At 40.8% G+C, this 19030-nt stretch overlaps 1 protein-coding gene across 5 annotated transcripts in view; it reads right to left on the bottom strand.

The window, feature by feature from the left end:
- Positions 1–5932: 5932 nt before the first annotated feature.
- Positions 5933–19030, bottom strand: part of CDH6 (cadherin 6) — a 104930-nt gene continuing 91832 nt past the window's right edge. For 4 of the 5 annotated variants that reach the window (XM_040547749.1, XM_040547747.1, XM_040547748.1 and 1 more), the window contains 4 exons: positions 17241–17362; positions 16315–16432; positions 15976–16227; positions 5933–12208 (listed from right to left, as the gene is read on the bottom strand). In XM_040547749.1, the coding sequence (XP_040403683.1) occupies positions 11718–12208; positions 15976–16227; positions 16315–16432; positions 17241–17362 (983 nt within the window). In that variant the 3' untranslated portion in view covers positions 5933–11717. Of the gene's footprint in view, positions 12209–14369; positions 14459–15975; positions 16228–16314; positions 16433–17240; positions 17363–19030 lie in introns of those variants that run through there. The other variant, XM_040547751.1, reaches the window with a different exon arrangement.

The following is a 19030-nucleotide window of genomic DNA, read 5'->3' as shown; positions in this document are numbered from 1 at the left end:
ACTGGCAGATGGAAAAACCATCAAAGTATATATATAAGGTCAGTTTCTGAGTCCCCAACAGGTTCTAGAAATGAATTCATGTTTTTCGAGCAGTCTTTGGATTTCTGAGTTCCCCTTGCTCAGCCCTTGTGTGCTTGTGATATTAATGGTTCAGGGTTATGGATGTAACCGTGCCCAGTAACCCTGTATGACAGTCCAAGTTATAATCGTGTCAGGAACAACATTTCTCCAGTCTACCACTCTGTTCTTCCTTTTCTGTGGTACTACAGGGATGGGAGGAGAGTTTTAGCTGGCCGCTGATTTCTTCATCAAAAAGGCTTCTTAAAGCTAATTTCTGTGCCATCCTTTTGGTGCTGTGCTCAGCACCTGGTATCTGGCGAGTGCCCAGACCTAAGGGCAGCAGTGAAGCGTGAGCAGTCCATTCACACTGAGAGGGGTGACCCAGAGAATGGGCTTTGTGCCTGGCAGGGTTTCAAAAGACAAGATGGAGCAGGATAAGGCTGTGCCATCATTCACGTTACAGCTCTAAATTTGTAGGGTTAGTAATAGCATACATTTTTATGAATGTATGCAGGCTGTGCAGAGGATAAAAGAAAGAAGATGCCAGAAGAAGAGCTGAATGAAATGTAAGTCTGCCATTCAGTTTTGGTACAGTTAGTCTAGAGGCTGGGTATGCAGGAGAAGCAGCCAGAGCTGGCACAAGATAAGGACCACCAGACACACCAGGGATGTGACCTTCCAGTGGAGAGGGACTGGGAGAGAGCAGGGAAACAGCTGGCATACATTGAGGGTTGTTTTTTTATCTTACTTTTATGCTTGTGCAAGGTAACTGTTCCTGAGCAATGAAATGAAATGCTGAAATCTCGACAGAATATTTTGTATGTTATGTTCCTTCTGCCGGAAATCTTTCTTCACATGTGGTTCTTTTATTTCATGGCCCTCAGGAGCAACATCTACAGTCTGAGTCCTTTTGCCCTCTGCTGTAGTTCCTTCTGGCCATCACACAGTTAAGGCGTGTTGCCTTCCAGGAGTCCCGTCTCACTCCTGCCAGAATCAATGATAAAATTCTGACTGCAGAAGCGATCGAGCCCATGGGCCAGATGGATATTTGTTATCAGAACATTCGAAAGGCTCTTACTGCAATAAAGAGCTATATGAAGTATTTTCTCTAAAGAAAAGTACCAATCTCTTGTCTCCAGGGCATTCGTAATCAATATTATATTACAGGTTGATTAAATACCAAGATATTAGAACGGTGAATCTCCAAGTTTAGTTTTGACTTTTCTCGGTTACTCAAAAGCAACTGTAAAAATTGTTTAGAGAAATGTTGACAATACCGGAGAACAACAGAATCAAACCAGCATCGTAGCTGCTGTGTCTGGACGTGTAAGCTTGGCTACAGGGAAATGCTTGTCACTGGATCCGTGCCTGGCAGATGCTGCAGCTGTAGAGTATTACACCTTTGTGAGCTAAATATTTTGCCCATTTATCCTGTGATCTGTGCAAGTGGAACAATTTCTGTGCATAGCTTCTTAGACTGGAATCCAGCGTGTGTATAAAAGGTGGGTGCCTCTCAAAAAGCTGGTGGCAGTTGTGGGAAGCCAAATAGAAAGGTCAAAATCTGCAGTTTTCACAAATCTGTAGGGAAGCATGTGTCAGGTACTGGAAGCTGCAGCTTTGATGCACTGATGCTGTGATGAAAAATGGGTAAGGAAGAGACCCAAGGCCATGTGAGGAAGTGTGGCTACGCCAGCCATCATCTGGAGCTGTAACAGTTGGCTTCTCCCTCTTGCCACTGGACTCTTTTTATTTCTTTAGGCTTTCCATGTTCGATAATAAGTATTAGGCTCATATCCTTCTAAACATGAGTGATAAAGGCTGGGAGTGGAGCGAGGAGGAGGAGGCAGAGAGAACCTGGTTCCGGACTGAAACTGTAAAGAGCCTGGGGCATCAAAATACCCAGCGTTGTCAAAGCAAAGTTGCATTAAGCTCAGTGTTTTGTTTCTAAGAGGGACCCCTTATTATGTGGGGGGAAAAAGCACATGGAATGAGTGACAGGGTGAAGAGCTCACTCCCTGTGAGTCACCAGCATGCAGACTTTTAAGAATGCTAAATAAGAAATTGAGCTGGACAATCAGCCCCCACTTTCTCCCCCTGTTTCTCCAGCTTCCAAAGCACCCCACTCTTTCCCTTACTGGAGCTGTTTTATTCAGTCCCTTTCTCAGTGTCTTGTTACCATAGTTAGCATTTGTTCTTTGGGGATGTTTCTGGTTGTATTATATTTTATTAAAGGAGGTTTGAGAGTTTGTTTGTTCTAATGAGCTGGAGCTGTAATTGGGAAATGGGTTAAGCTTGCTTCCAATTAAGATAATTGATGTGAAAAGCCCAATTGCGTCCTGAGAGAGAGAAAGAAAGAAGTTCCCCAGCTGAGTTATGGAAGTGAACAGCTTTGTCTAACAATGTAGGTAGAAGCAGATGTTTAGAAAAACATGTAAAAGCAATCAGGAGGGGATTTATTCATTTGTTTATTAATTAAGATGCATGCATGAACAGACAGCCAGCAAAGTTCTGAGTGAAGAAAGGCAAAGTTCTATCAGGGGGTAGAGAGAAACTCTATATGGGTGATTATTGGCTTTTTGTAAAGGAAGAATCACGCCACTGGGGGGGGGGGGAGGATTCAGGTTGCTGTGTCCCCTTGCATGCAACCTTCCTGTTTGTGTTCCCCTGATCCTAGTAAATCTCTTCTCTTTTTTTTTTTTTTTTAAATGAAGTAAGATGTGTGATGAGGTCCTATTAGGCCAAAAGTAGATCCACAGCTAGAGAAAAGGTACAGGGGTCTGTGCACTCAGGGCTTTGGCATGGTTTAAAAAATGCATAATGAGTACTAGGGCAATTCTGAGGTTGACAGGGAGTGGCTGGGGACTTCTGATGATGCTGAAATTTGCTTTATGCTTTGTGGGGAATAAGTAAAGTGGAATCAGATTTTCTGACAGAAGTTTGGGGGCCTGACTGGGCAGACAGTGGCTGAGAATCTGTTAGTTGGTACGGTCAGTCTGGAGAAAAGGGAACGCAGAGGATGAGGGTTTGCTAGACAGCCATCTGTGCTTAAAATGGGACAATATGCTAGTGCTGGTAAGAAAGAGGGAAGGTTTTAAAGGCTTTGGATGAGAATATATAGCTTTCTTTCCTTTCTTTTATTCCTTTTTTTTTCTCCCCCATGCCCCATAGTCTATACCTTATCTATATCTGTATCCAACAAACTTGGATTTCATTTACAGTGTCAAATGTAACATCATCTGGTATTAAAACTGGAGGGACCAGCACTGATTTCACTTGGCTGCTCATGTAAATGATCATTCCTGCAATTCTTATTTAAGGATTAAAGCCTTAGTGAAACATATTGCTCTTTTCTTTGTTTTCTTGTTTGAGCTGTCCTTGAAATTCAGCAATGACTGGTAAAACTTCCTTTTTTAAGACACTGTAGCCATTAATGGCTCATCTACCTAACTTGTCTCTGTGATGACCTTGATAGTATTAATGAACGATGAACTTTCAGTGTGTTTGTGGTTTGTGTGTTGCTTGTCGCTTCCTTGTGGAAGGAGGCGTTTTACATAGATAAAACTGACTGCCTGAAAACCAGATATGCTTTCTAGCTAAAATACTAGCCTCTAGCTGACTTTTCTGTGATTGAGCTGCTCTCTGATACAGTAAATCAAACAAGGAACATGTCCAATTCCTCTTTCCCATAAAGAAAGGTGGTAGGGTCCATCTGTTCTGATCCTGGCACTCAGCCCCCTGTGCGTGTGGAGGTCTGCAGAGCCTGGACCACTGCTCAAGCAGTGGGCAACCAGGATTCCTCCTCCTCTTGCTGCTGCTACTAATGTCTTCATTTAGAAGATGAAGCACTCAAGCTGATGTTTTTTGAGATCTTGTATGGCTGCTCTAACACCAAAAGTAACAGAGGTGAGATGTGGGGTATTGCTAGCTTCTCTGTGCTGGCTCCTGCAAGTGCGTGACCTTACTGCAGGGTCTTGGGGGAAGGAGATAGGTGCAGGGCTTAGTTTCTGTAATTTGGTGTTTGGATGACGAAATAAAAATAAGTGAACGCTTCTAGTTACTATGTAGACCTCTGTATTTATAGGTCTATGGTCTATTATTGAGTGTCCAAAAAACTGTCTTGGGGCTACTCATACAGAAGTTTTCTTCTTGAGGTCCACCAAAGATTGCAGGTGGATGTTTAGGCTAACTCCTTTAACCAGTTACAGAAGTTCCTCAGTTCATTCATGGGCTACAGGTAGATCTCAGTGTTAGACTATTTGCTCTTTTTGGTTAATTCAAATGCTTTTGGTGAAGTACTGCTTTGTTGTAACTTTTCCCAGTCTGTTCTTTGTCCTTACATTTAGGAAGAATTTAAAATATGATCAAATTTCTGGAGATGTAGACAGATCTTTTATTTAGGAAATGTTAAAATGAATCATTTTCTCTGGAGGTTGTTCTGCTTATGTAAAAAGATAATGAAAATGACATTTGGACTCTTCTCAAGTGAACCAAGACTTAGACTTTTTTTTTTTTTTTGTACCTCACGCAATGAAAGGCAAATAACTGAACAGTGCCACTGTAGATTCTATGATCTTTATATCCTTCAGAGAAAGTATTCCACATGCTTTACTTAGGCAAAGCTCCTGCTGACTTCTAAGGAAGCCAGAGCTAGCCAAAATGTGGCTTGTTTTCATAGATTAATATCCTCTTGATAGTAAGCATGACTAATGAATGTTTTCTGAAATTATATCACTCTTTTGGGATGCCTCACTGACCACAGGCTGCCAATCCTACTGCTTTTACAGCATGTTGCAAGCCAGGAACTTACAAATGATGTTTGAAAGACTGAGCCAGTTTACCTCTGTACTTTAAAGTGATTGCAGAATCTTTCTGAAGGCTTAGTGTTACGATAGCTTTGTAAATACAAACCATAGCTTGAGAGAATTAGGGGAAAAAAAAAAAAACAAGTTAGAAAAAACAATTTATTAAGTAGCATCATATAAATAACTTGTTACAAAAATCAATTTGCAAAAAGGCAAATTCACTCTGTCTGTGAGAAATTGTTGTTCAAATTGGTTTCTCATTAAATCCTTAAATTTCATTTCCCCCTGCCCCCCACCCCCAAAAAAGAAGCCAGTACAGTGAACAAGAAATATAAGGGAGAGAGTGCACACTTGCCATCTGACCGTAACAAATTGCCCATCCATGCTGCAGAAGAGATGATCGTTTCAGCATGGATCCCTTTGTAATAGAGGGAAGCTTCTAGGTGTAAATCTCTTGGGTGCGAAAAATGTTGTCACCTGCAAATGTTCCTCAGTGCTGAGCGGTGGTGAGCGGATCCATCCGATGCTCAGGCTTCCCCTACGCAAGGGGATACGTCACGAGAGACTATGTGGCTGGAGCATGCCAGCAAGTAAGTCTTCCCAGGTGGTGGCACTAGTTTCAATTTATGCTTGGAAGTATTTTTAATTAAAAAAGATCAATACCGAAAAGCATTTATTTTAAGGGTTTAAAAATCACAAATTGCAATAAGAGTTTGCCAGATTGATTTAGCTCAGTAACACAGTTAAGATGCACATAGCATTTATTATAAGGCCTTTTTTTTTAAGTTTAATTTTCAAAGCAATGAAAGTAATCACAGAATGAAAACAGTACAGTGTTTCTGAAGAGTTTTTATATGTCAAAATCCAGAACAACTTTGTGTTTGCAGTGTTGTTTCTTTGTTGTGTTCACCTGAATGCTTAATAATACTATACATTTGTTTCCTTAATAAACACTAAAGTAATAGATTGTAGAAAACTAAAAGCTTATAGAAAGTGTCTCCAAGTATATTTACATAAATAGTGCAGTCTCATAGGAAAGGTCAAAAGCCCATGGGAGTGGAGAGGATTTCTCTGTGTGCAGGACTTGCATCTTCTTTGTCAAATTAAATTTGCAGAAGGAGAAATTTGGAGTTTACAGCTCCTTTTTTTCCTTTTTTTTTTTTTTTTGAGAGAAGACATGCAGAAAAAAAAAATGAAAGCAGCTTCTGTAAAAGCTCCTTTGAAATCTAGTAACTCTATGTATAATATGACAGCTTTGTGGCTTTTAAGTGCCGTGGGCCTGCCTTGCATGTGACTGATTACCTCCCCCCGACTCCCACCCCATGCAATTCATTTTCCATTCTTCTGCCTGAAAATCCTGGGTCTCTGACTCTTGAACTCCCTGCAACCCTAGACATGGCTTTTGGATACAGTTCAGGGAAGTGTTTAGTGTCTGACGAGTGCGGGTATGGGCTGAAAAGTATAATATTGCAAAATGATGGGCAGGATCAAGATTGTCTCAGCTGTGCCTAAATAAAAGTGCTGAGAGGATAGGCTGGTGTTAAAACATGGAGTTGGCTGCTGTGTTTTTCCCCTTCTTCTGGAGCATGAAGCTGTAGATATTAAATATACTTTTGTTCCTTTTTTTTTTTTTCTTAAATAAACAACCTCTAAGAAAACAAGTCTTTCTGAAGGCTAAATTGAAAATAATAAATGTCGTGGCTCTGACATTTAATGGGAAAGGCTGCTGTTTCACAGGTCTAGAGGGGCTGGAAAAATACCCTGCCTTTTACAACTTACAAAATAGTTCATACTTGTCAGAAATAGCATAATGACTGTTAATTTGTCAGCTCTCATTTGACAAGGGAGCTCAGACTGCAGTGTTAATTGAAACACAAATGGGCAGGGGATGGCAGCATCCAGTTGGGACAGTGGTCTTGTAAAACACTTCAGTACTGCTTATAGCCAAATGAAACATGGAGAGATTTAAAACAGATGGTGGCAGGAAGAGGTAACATGATGGTGTCTGCAGAGAGTTACCTGCTCAGAGTCACTGTCCGTAATTCACTGAAAACACTGCAGGAGGCCATCAAGATATATCTGATGCAGAAATTTAGCACATTTAATAATCAAGAGAAAAGGACTTCACTAGAAATTTGCATGGAAATGGCCTTGATTTAATTTACTTGGTCTGAAAAAGATGATGTCTGTCTTCCTATCCACGCAAATCTCCCTCTGGCTGTCTTAGGCAATCTGGAAGTGTAGAAGTGGCTATGTGCTGTTGTCCCTGCTCAACACAGTTAAGTCTGACTTTGAAACATGCCTAGCTCCCAATGTTCCCTTTATTATTTCCCTTCTTTTTATGCATACTGTACATGTGCACACATTCCCAAAGGCATTTCTCCCTGCTCTACTTCTTTATGACCACTGTATTTCTGTAGGACTAGACATATTCAGTTAATGGTTTTTGTTAGTTTATTTCTTGACAGAGAAACGGAAATGTTGTGCCTTGTAATGCAGCCTGTTGCTTCCAAAACTGGATCATTTGAAAGTTGCTTCTCCCATTCGTGTTTAACAACTATGAAATACCTTTCCATAGAATGAACTAAGACCTGACAGCTAACAATATAAACAATCATCAGAAAAATATAACTGTTTCTTAGGACAAGTTTAGAAAATATTGTTGTTGGTACGTATAGAGTGTTTCTCTTCTACTTGGGATCTTTCCCAGACATTTTTTAAAAGCACTAGCTGAAACATGGATAACTTGTTCTTGTGGGAGATTTTTTTTTTTTCTTTATGATTAGATAGTGTATCCATCCACATCAGGTCTGGGAACATATTCCAGCCCTGTGGTACTGCCAGTTGAGCCATTTGGAAAACCCCAAATTCCCTTGTTCGGAGCTACTGAAAGTTTTTTGCCTTTGCTTATTTCCAAGGGCTGGTCTGCACGGGGAGGTATCCTGGCACAATGGTGTCAGCACCGTGTGCGGGTGTGCTGGTTTGCTGCATCTCCACATACTGGTGCTTCTGTGGGACAGAGGGATTCTTAACCTGAAACATTTATTCTTCTGGAATAAAAATCCCTTTTCTGGAATAAAGTGGCTGATTCAGGAGTTGGGATGGAATAAGCTGTATTAGAAACATTATTTCAATTGTGGAGATGTTATTGTTCTGCAATAGCAAGGCTGGAAATGTCTCCCTTGTAAACAGCTCCCCATGAATTCCTCAGTATCTTTTAATAGCTCCCCTATTGTTAGATCAGATGCATTTCCAAATTAAAAGCCAACTGCGTTGCTCATCTCTGCCTGGCTCAGCTAAATTTGCTAGTAATGTTTCTTCTCTTCAAATAGGTGTGGTTGTAAGAACAGCAGGCTTAAAACAGCCTTGAAACCCACTTTATAGCCGCTAATCTAACACTTGCTTATCTATAAATGATGATTCTAGCGATGTGTGAAAGCATTGTTAAATACTAATTCTATCATCTAGCACGCTGGCATGCAACAAGGTGCAAAGAAATACTACTGTGAAGTTTTGTATCCACTGCAATATGGCACTTTCAATATTTAATATGCAGTACTGATTTTATAAATTGCACTTTGTGGTACTGCCAAGCAAGAAGAAAAGACAGAATTGATTTCTTCTTGCTGTGAGAGGGATGCTAAGTCTGTCTAATTTGCAAGAAAAAATAGACCTTAAAACCTAGATGCATAATAAAGAATTTGAATGTGAGTTTGCCTTGAGTTTTCCTAGGAGAATCCATTTGATATTCAGGCACCATATTTGTGGTGACACTGTATAATTTTATATATATTTACACAACAGGCAAAAGTAGCCACTCTGTTATTTACTGTGTCACTCAGTGGACAAGATAGAACCAGCTTTCAATAAAAAAAAAAAAAGAGGATGGGAAAAATTAAAAATAAACTTGAGCTTGAACTGCCACTAACAATCACTAAATCTGACAAACTCACCGTACAAAGGTAGGGAAGTAGTTACAAGGTGAGCAGTCCTCCTGTTGAGGAGGACTGCCTGCTGGGCGCTGCCTGGCGGGGTGCCTGCTCCTGTCAGGGCTGCGGGCGGGCTGCCTGTTCCTGGGCTGCCTCCAGCCAAGTGGCCACAGCCCCCTCTCCCTGGTGAGCCAGGGAGGTTTTGTGGGGCTGAATAGGCCCAGGCAACCCCTGGCCTTCAAGGTTTGGCAGCCACCTCTGCCGTGGCTTGCTGGTCTGAGGTGTGGGGAGGATTGGCCTGCTCGCTCTTGGCATCCAGCTCTGCCCTGAGTTTCTGAGGCGACTTGCTGCAGGCAGGCCTGCGCAAAAAGGGTGATGAGCCCTGGAGGGTACACTGTCTCCAGGGTCTGAGTGTAGCCCCAAGCCAGGAGCCTGTGGCAGGAGGTGCTGAGCGCCTCCTTCTCCTCCTGTGTGTCTGAAAGCCACTGAGAAACCAGGCGGCCTGCTCCTGTGCCAGGCCTGGGTTTCGGGCGGGTTGCCTCCTGGATGTGTTAATTTCTAGGAGGCTACAAAAGGATAGGCATTCAAAGATTATCATCTTAAATTACAGAGAGGCCCTGAGGAGAACAAGAGAAGGATCCGGCTGTGTCGCTGCTGTTGTGCAGGCTCAGCCCTGCTACATTTGGGCACCTGACCCCTGAGAGGCCTCCACCAGCGGCACTGGGGATCAGCTCTCCCTGAAATTCTGGACTCCTCTGCTCTGAAAACCCATCTGAGCTGCAGCGCTGGGCACCTGTAAAGCATTAGCTGCCTTGCCCTAAGCCTGCAAGCGTGTGGTGCTCCCCACTGCAAAGGCAGCCTTCCCAGTGCTGCTGGACACTGCAAATCCTGAATTTATGTTGTCGTGCTTATATGCGTCTCATACTCTGGAATCTTACTGCTCTCATTATTCAACTCTCTGGGAGTAATGAATTCCAGGGATTATTTTTTAATCCCTTTTAATTTTCTGTTTATTAACTTTTTTCCCTTGTCTCTTTGTGTCTTAGAGTAAATTGGAGCCGTTGTTTTAGTTTTCAAACTGATTCACTAAAAAATTGAGGGGGGAGGAGGAGGGAAATAGATCCATGCCTGTAATTCTAGTATTAAATACCATTTCAAAATAAAATAGATTAGTTATTTATGAGGTATATTAAAATAAAAATAAAAATTCTTCTTTCATTGGCATAGTGCCATAGGCCACGTCCCTACTTTGGGACCAAGGGGTGCTCCTAGCTTCTGGAAATGGGTATGTCCCATGGCTGCCCCTTAGAGTTTTCTCCAGCTAGCCTCTCCTAGATCGCTAGATTTGAAGAGCAGACACTGTATAGGTTTGACAACCAACAGAAAGAGTGAGTGGTGCATAAGTCATACGTAGATAAAATTGTTCTGGCCTGAGACTATGGCATCTTCCCTGCCCCCATCCTTGAACAAAAATTGCTTAGCTTGGCAAAGAAGATAAGGACACCCATGGAAAGACATGTGATTAAACTGTCACCTTTTGGTGATGTCTTTAACAACCCTGGCTGAGTTGCTTATTAAAAAAAAAAAAAAAAAAAAGTTATAAACCCTACTTTTCAGGCCATTAGAATGATAATTGATTTTCACTTATTTTTGCATTCAAGGCTTGAATCTGAAAGGGGGTTGGGGGGAAGGAGCCAAAAAAGCATGAGAAATTACTTCCTCTGGCAGAATACCAGCATTGTCCATCTGTAAAGCATTTTCCAAATGACTTATCTAATTCTTGCAACATCCTGATGAGGTAGGCATTATTTCCCCACTTTATAGATAGCAAAACTGGGCAGAGAATCAGTCAGAAGACACCCTGGCAGGGGAGTTTAGGACAAAAGCACTCCTTCCTCCTTTGCACTTGCTTCTTTTGACTCAATGGGTGGCAGTCACCTTGAGGTTACAGCTGCCCTCCTGCACGTGGGAACAGGCAGAAGTAGATGGATATGAAAAGCCTGACTCCCACCTCCCAGCACAGTGGCCTTCACCACTGAACTGCTGTGCAGGTGGAAACCATCGCAAGTACAAAGAAAAGCACAGCTACGTTCTGCTCCTTCCTCTAAATTGTGGTTCAATCTGGAGTTGGATTAGATGACTTGTTCCGTATCACAAGGCAAGTCTGGGTCAGAACTGGGAAACCACTTAAGAACTAGATATTGGGGTTACTGACCGCACACACATGCACACACATCTCTCCAGCAATGCTAGGTCAGAAGAATATATACACAGCAGTCAATGAACTATATATATGTGTGTTGCTATGATTCAGTGCACTGGGGGCAATGGCAAGTTCTGAAAAAAACACTTAGATTTAAATGACCATTAGGCCTCTCTACCCTCCTCATGAGTAAAATGCATTTGTTTTTTTTCTCAGCTGACTCTACTTGTATAATAAACCTTCATTCCATCACCACTACTTTTGACTATAATACATAGGTTAAACTAGGGTACCTCATTACATTGGGATGTGCAATACACAATCGACAGAGCAGTCGTCTGAGCTGAATAATCTGAATACAAGTAAAAAGAGCAAGTGAGCTTAAACAGTAATATACTCCAATTTACAATATAAGCAGAACAAGTAAAAATATTGCTCCCCATCTGATCTTTTTTTTTCCCCTCCACTACTGCTGTGCCTGTAAGGTTGGCTTAGTAAACTGGATGCACTAAAAAATAAGAAGTTTGCCTCTTGGAAGCTCATAAAATGATATTAGAAAAAGTTTTCTGACAGCTGATCCACACAGACTGCAGTCATTAGACAACTGGAACCGGTCGGATAGAGAACCCTTTCACAGAGCTGTGGAGAATTAGAAAGAAATAGCCACTTCACATATCTCAATGCTGTTTCTGAAAATGAGGGAGAAAAAAAAAAGGCAACATATTAAGAGTCTTTGTCACTGTCAATCGTGCCATACATATCTGCCAGCTTTTTAAACCGTGGCCCCCAGTCACTGAGGTAATCGTAGTCCTGATCTCCGTCCGTGGTCACCGACTCCAAGGAGCTGAGGGACTCTGCCACAGAACCATTACCTTCATATGCGTAGGTTGCTAACGAGTCATACGGGGGGGCCGCTGGATCTGTATCATTTTCCTTTAACCTTTGGTTAATGAAATCTCTGACATCCGTGTTATCTCGCGCTGTCGCAGTCCGCCGTGGCATAAAAAGCGTTTCTGGCACGATGTCTCTGCGCAATTTATTATCGTCTATGGCTTCGGGATTCCTCAGCGTGCCGATATCAAATGCCTGGGTGTCTTCCTCTCCACCACCTTCATCATTATAACTGACAATGTTGTCTCTGATGTCTTCTTTGGAAATAATCAAAGGCTCTTTTTTCCGCTGCCGTCTCAGTGCTGCAAACAGCACTACTGTAACTAGAAACAAACCAACAGAGGGAGAGGAAGGGAAAAGTTAATCCCCAACTCCATTAAAACCCAGGCGAAATGCTGCGCTGGTGCTTACATTCTAAGTTTTTCTAAGATGTTTTGCAAAACTGCAAACGTACACATTCAATTTTTAGACTGTTTTCTGTTTGTGAGTACTGTGAGAGATGGGGTGGCATGGGTGTGTACAGGATGAAAGGAGATGTCGAGCTTGCAAGAAACAGAGTGTCTTTTTGTCAGTAGGCATGTTTTTACCAGAGTCAAACAGCAACTTCATTGCTTGGAGAAGAAAACTAGTTTCAGGAGAGCTGGGAAGGGAGAAACACCTTCCCCAAAAAAACCAACCTGCAGTGTTATGTGTCTTGGACCTCTGGGATGAAATGAAACCTGTGCTATGGACAGGGCTAGTATCTACTGAGCTATGATAAAAGGTTAGCAAAGCTGCTCTTCATGATCACTAAATCTTTCCTCCTCTAGAAATGTTTGGAATATGGGATGGAGTCTCAGCCAGCAGAAAATCCAAGTTGTATTAATTTTCCTGGCATGCTTTTACAATGGACGCCACATTAAAAAGTATATAGCTTGCCTTAAAAATTATATAGCTTAAGTCTTAAAGCCTGCCAACATACAGCAATGGTTTTATTTAATCTGACAGGGATGAGATTTCTCAAACAGCTATTTTATGCCTTTCATTCTAATTTGTGTAAATATATAAATTTAAATTATTGAGAGGGCAGGAATTCTATCCAAGGCCCCAATCCAAACTTAAGTATTTTTACTCAGTAATGATCCATGGTACTGTTGGAGAATTGTGCTATGTTCAATGTTTTATTTCCTTTTGAAGCTAATTTCAAATTTCTTAGCTGGGTTCTGCCTTAAAATGGTAAATGACTGAATATTTACAAATGAACAGCAGCAAGAAGCAGGGATGTATTACTACTATCACTGTTGCTTTGGTAGTCTGAGGTCCACAGTGCCCAGTTTTCAGCTCTGCTGTACAAACTCTGAGAAAAAAGACAAATCTTGCTCTTTATAGTTCTTTCAGAGCAAAGGAAAGCAAATCAGAAAATGCCTGAACTCACTGATATGAGACGATAAGGTGGATCAAAGTTATCTTTCATGTCAGCTGTATTTCTAAAACTGTATTTCTAAAATGGTATGAGTCAAAGCACAGTAACTGTAAAAGACTTTTTTTTTTTTTTTTTCCTGCCTGCAGTCCCTTCCTTGTTTGTAACTCCGTTAAGGGCAATGCCAAGGACTAAGGATATCCCCAAAGCAAAATTTAAGTCCATAGGAACTTAGTTTTACCTCACAGACAAAAAGCTGTCTGTTGCCTCCCCACCCCCCCGCCCATTTTTTTTTAATTTGTTAGTTTTGTTTGTTTGTTTGTTTGTTTTCATTTATTTATTTAATTCTCTTCCCTGGAGAATTGCTTAGATCTACATGCTCTTTGCAGGTGTGCTCAAGCATGCTGTGATAGTGTCTCATATTCTTTCTCTACATTGACTGTAGAGGGATCCTGAGATGATAAGGTAAAATAATCTAATTCTTACTATGTCTTTACCATAGGAATAGTACGAAAGAATTATCTGTTAATACGAGACAAAAGGAAATAAGTAACGTGGTAAAACTGGAAGAATGAGGAAGACTGGTTCAGATGGTGAAAGCCTCAGACTCTCACCCCAGTGATGGTGATTTACTTATGGTGTCACACAAAGGCCCTAACTTGAGCAATGCTTCTTTGTGCTGCTGTGCAATAAGGGAGAAGTCTTGTCTTTAAGAGCATAAAGCTGTGACCCTACACATGAGACAGGGGAAGGGTCTATGTGAGAGAACAGAGATAGCTGGGGAAAATTTTGGAGAACCTGAAAAATAGAGTCAGTTTTGAATGGGCTTCTCAGAATTATCTGAGAAAGCACAGGATTGATAGTTTTTATGTGGAAGGGTTTCTAAAGTATCTCATTAACAAAAAAAAGGTGTTATACAGAATATGCTAGGCAAATAGAACTTGCAGGGAAAAAAAAAATGTTATATGTTAAAGTACATCACCTTTATTTGCATGTCAGTTTTTAGCAATGCCTGAGGCCTCCTGATAAGCTGCTAGGCCTACTCAATCTGAAAATAAACCCAGCACTTTACAGGCACTTTTTGTTGCTGCTAAACTTTAAATTGTGGTTCAGGTCTGCCCAGAATATTGTTTTTCTCTCAGTAGTGGTTGCACATGCAAACCCTGCAACCAGCCTGAAAATAGAAAATTATATAGCTGAGTTAATTGAAAATCTGCTTATGGTGCATGGTGGCGTGAGCAGTAATTGACATAAAGTGCTGCTTAGCACACAGAATCAATTATTTTCGATTGACATAAAACAGGAAATCGTTTAATGTCAGATTGATATTAATGAGTACAGTTGTATTAACTAGTGCAAGACTATCTGCAGCACTAGATTTCTTTTTCTGGAAAGGATCTTGATGCAAAGTGAGCTCAATCCTTAGAGGCAATGATACCATGTTTTGAAAAATAAATTTAATGGCAAATTAAGAGCACAATTGTTATTGTGGAATCCGTTCTGAAGAGGTGATAATGCTTATTTGGGCAAGCCATGACTAGGTTGTTAAAGTCTGAGTGTCACAACACGGTCTTTATCTCATCACTGGAGAGGGAAGTCATTTGTTAATAATAACTAATGATCAGGGTGATTCTGCAGTGGTGAGAAGCATGCCTGAGGAAGATACAAGCATGGCAGAAACAAGTGAAATCACTGAGGAAACATTTTCTCCCCTGCTTGTCCCTACTGCTACAAAATTGGTCTGACTCCCTTCTTCACTGGCCAGATGCTAATGGTGACTAATAAAGTCTTCCTGAGGACTGACTGTGGTGTGTTTTACAGTTCTCCTCAGATTAACAGATATGGCTAATGACTGATGGACAGATCTTCTCCGTTTTCTGAACAAGAGGGATGGAAGTTGCCTGAGAGGAATGTGAGAGACGTTGCAAACTGGCCTCATTTTTCAAATTAAAAAAAAAAAAAAAAAGCTGACCATCTGTAAGCGCTGTAGCCAGATATTTGCACATCCTTGAGATGTGAGAGAGTGCCTTAGTAGCCACCCTATTTCAGCATCCTTTTCCAGAAGAACAGAAAGACTGAGTGTGACTCGTTTCCCCTTAGGTTAGACAGGGGAACTTATTTGTTTAAAACTAAGCTATCTGGCCTCCTTCTGTGGTCAACAGTAAGAGACATATTCACCCTGCAGAGGGTGATTAGTCTCGTCCTCCTCAGATACCAGTAAGGGGATGGGATGGATGGCTTTCTAGAGGTGCCTGTCTCTTTCCCGTGAGCAGAGGGTAGAGCCCAGCTGTCTTATTTTGATTGGACACGTCGAGCTTTTAGACAGCGAAGATTAGGTAGGATGTACATCATATTTCTGGCATCCCTTAAAGGATGAAATACAATAATAGAAATGCAGGATAACACACAGATGCCTCTGTTTTGCTCTTGCCCTAGCCTTGGTATAACCACTTGCAGCAATGCAAAATAAGTCACTGTCATCTATGACACCAATTGCTTTGATGTGGAAGGCTTACCCTCTTTCCCCTTGTACCATTTCTTTTGAGGTGAGCCTTTTGAATTTCTTGTTTGTTCTGAAAGTGTTAAGAAAAGAAACTTTCCTTTTTTGTTTGTTTGTTTGTTTGATTGTTTTGTGAAATGCTCAAACCCAATTCAACCGTGAAAGGAACAAAATGCCACTGAGCCACTTACCAAGTAATATAATGATACAGAGAAGAATGGCAATAAGAGCCCCAGTGCTAAGACCAGTAGGATGAATCAAGGCTTCTGCATTACAGGACAGCATTTTTCCTCGATGGTCACAAGCACATACTCGAATAGTCACTGTTTCAGTGCTGCTCTGGATAGGGTAGTCATTGTCTGATATTACCACTGGCAAGAGGTAGGTACTCATTTCATGCCGGTTGTATCTGGTTTTTCGGGTGAAAATCCCTGCTGTGTTGTCTGGAAACACAAAACACACATTTTATACTCATCTGAAGACTGAAAGTAAGGGTGAGATAATAAAGAAAGGTCTTCCTAGAAATTCACCTCTGTTGTCCTGGAGTGTAAAGTTTGAGCTGCTGGCTGCCTCAGGAGCTAAGGAGAATGAAAACTGGTGTCCACTGTAAGAGTCATCTTTATCAACAGCACTTAATGTTTGTATCAGCTGAAACAATAAGAACAAAATTATCTTCGAAGTCAGTGGACCTTACGCTTATTTATCTACTGTAGGATTGTAAAGTGATATAACTGGTTGTTGTTTTTTTGTTTTGTTTAGTTTTGTTTTCCTGCTGCTTTAAGGCAGTTGATGTTGCCATCTTGACCTTAACAAAAGTGATCCATGTGCTACTGATGCTGTTTCAGATCACCATGCTATTGTATCCCATACTGTTAGCCAGTAACATAATGAACCTGAAAGCTGGCAGGAAAATTGCATTGACATAGAGAGCAGGTTTGGGTTGATGCCACTCCAGCTGGGTAGGAAATCTTCACATGTGACAGGCAACAGAAATGACAGGTGAGACAGTCCAAGGTGGCTGCGTGTTCATCTAACCAAATCCCCCGTCACAGGAACTGTTTGGCTGACTCTTTCAAATTATTTGCTACTTTGAACCATTTAGTAATAGGACTGGTAGAGTGAGAGTTATTTGGCAGAAAATAATTATCTCAGAGACGGCACCTGTAACAGTTTTTGAAGGAGACAGTGGAGGTGCCTGAATATAACAGAGAATCACAGAGGGAAAATGAATCAGAGATAACAAGGCACAGTACAGAAAACAGGTGTAAAACATACTGCCACATTAGCTGCAAGAATACTAAGCGTAATCAGATACTGTGCAGCCACTGTTTAGTTTAATTTTGCAAAACTGACAGTTTGATGCAATGCAAAGTATATCTCTTGATGAGGTGATGCAAGAGTAGTAGAAAAACTCAGTTCATTTGGAATATTTTCTTAGTACAAGCACGCAACACACCTGTTCTGCCTTTGCATTTTCACAGACGAAGGTCTCATAAAACATGGCAAACTCTGGAGCATTGTCATTTACATCCAAAACCTTAATGAATACTGGGACACGGCTGCTTTGTTTTGGGTTGTCTGAAATGATAAAAACAGAAAGAACAGAGATTTTATTTAGCCTAGCTACTGACCCGGTGCAGGAGAAGAAAAGGACAGACTTGGGCCCTCATTGCCTTAATTCTTTTCTCATTCATTATATTCTCCTGATTCCCGGGGAATGAGTTATGGGGTGAATTCCACAAAATCATGCTCTATTATCACCACACTGATTCTGTGTAAGCTATACAGTTAAGACTGGATAGGATTTTAAGGTTTGCAAATTCCTTTGAACATTCCAAGTATAACTATGAATGTATGTTTCATATATATATATATACACACATATAAATCTAATAATGGAATTAAATTAAATCCGTGTATTAGCCAAACGGATACAGTTTGGTGGTATCAAATTTCCCAGAACTTACTCCCTTTCTTATCTCTGAAACGGGAACACTGAACAGTCATAAAAGATGGGCTTGTGTTTTTTTCCCTCTCCACGTATAATAGACAATATTCCCTCCCCTGCAATCTCCTGACAAAGTTCCTTAAGCTACCATCACTACTGTTACGATATATAAATAATAACTGCTGCAGTGATCACAGGTATTTTCTAACCTGCTGTGGATTGATTTGGCTAATATTCTAGAGTTGATATTAAAATGCATGAGCTGAAGAACATCAGCACTATGTAAAATCTGCAGATACCTATATGTAAACTTTACTTTTACCTTTAAGAACTAGATAGGATCAAGAGATTGAATTTGACAAGGATATATCTGAGCATAAAATACTGATAAAAATATTGTTAACTTCATATACAAAAATGAAAACATTTGGAAATACAGCACATTATTTAGACCATTCCTTTTCCTGTTGGACTACAGAGGAGAGAGGTTTTTGTCAAAAAGATACTCAAAATAAGGAAAGAAAGGCAATGGGCAGCAACCTTGCCTGGGAGGTGTGACAGAGGAAATAGGCACAGTTCTGAGGCAAAGGGACACATTGTAGTGACCGGTGGCTCCTAAAAGCTGTAAGCCCAAAGCCAACTCATTGGTCATCACCAATCAAGAGGAAACCAAGAGATTTTTTCCAGGACTCCGTCAACGTCCTTTGTCCTCCACATCACGCAAATATGATCCAGGCCGACTCACCTAGACATAACATACCCGCCTTAGCGCCTGGGAGTATATGGCTGTGGGAGTGCGAGAGTGAAATCTGAGGGAATGAGTGGGACTGAAATCGAAATGAGTTTTGTTTAAAATAAATACTCAACACCTTCCTCTCACGAGGACTCGCACTGCATTTTGCTACATTCATTTCCAACCCATGTAAATATAGTTTATTAAAACATTTTAACATATGATCCAAGTGAAAAAATAGTGGAATAAAGTACAGATCTGTGAGTCCACATGCTTCTACAAGCATTCATTACAGTAGCTTGTTGAGTTAAGCTTTAATAAAAGCCCTATTACTGTATTTATCAAACTTTTATAAATTTGAAAATGCCTTCTCCAAAATTGGCGCTGTATATTTGTATTACAGAGCTCAGTCATTTGGACAAAATACTGCGCTTTAAAGCTCCACAGGCCCATTGAAGTTAATATGATTCCATTAGGCATAAAACACTTTCTAATATAAACCATTGGGCTAAATTCATTCAATGTATAAAATATCAGTTTATGTACAATATAGACTAGGCTGAAT

Source organism: Cygnus olor, chromosome 2 (genome assembly GCF_009769625.2).
Source record: "Cygnus olor isolate bCygOlo1 chromosome 2, bCygOlo1.pri.v2, whole genome shotgun sequence".
Classification (NCBI taxonomy): domain Eukaryota; kingdom Metazoa; phylum Chordata; class Aves; order Anseriformes; family Anatidae; genus Cygnus; species Cygnus olor.
This window is presented reverse-complemented; position numbering and strand designations above follow the sequence as displayed.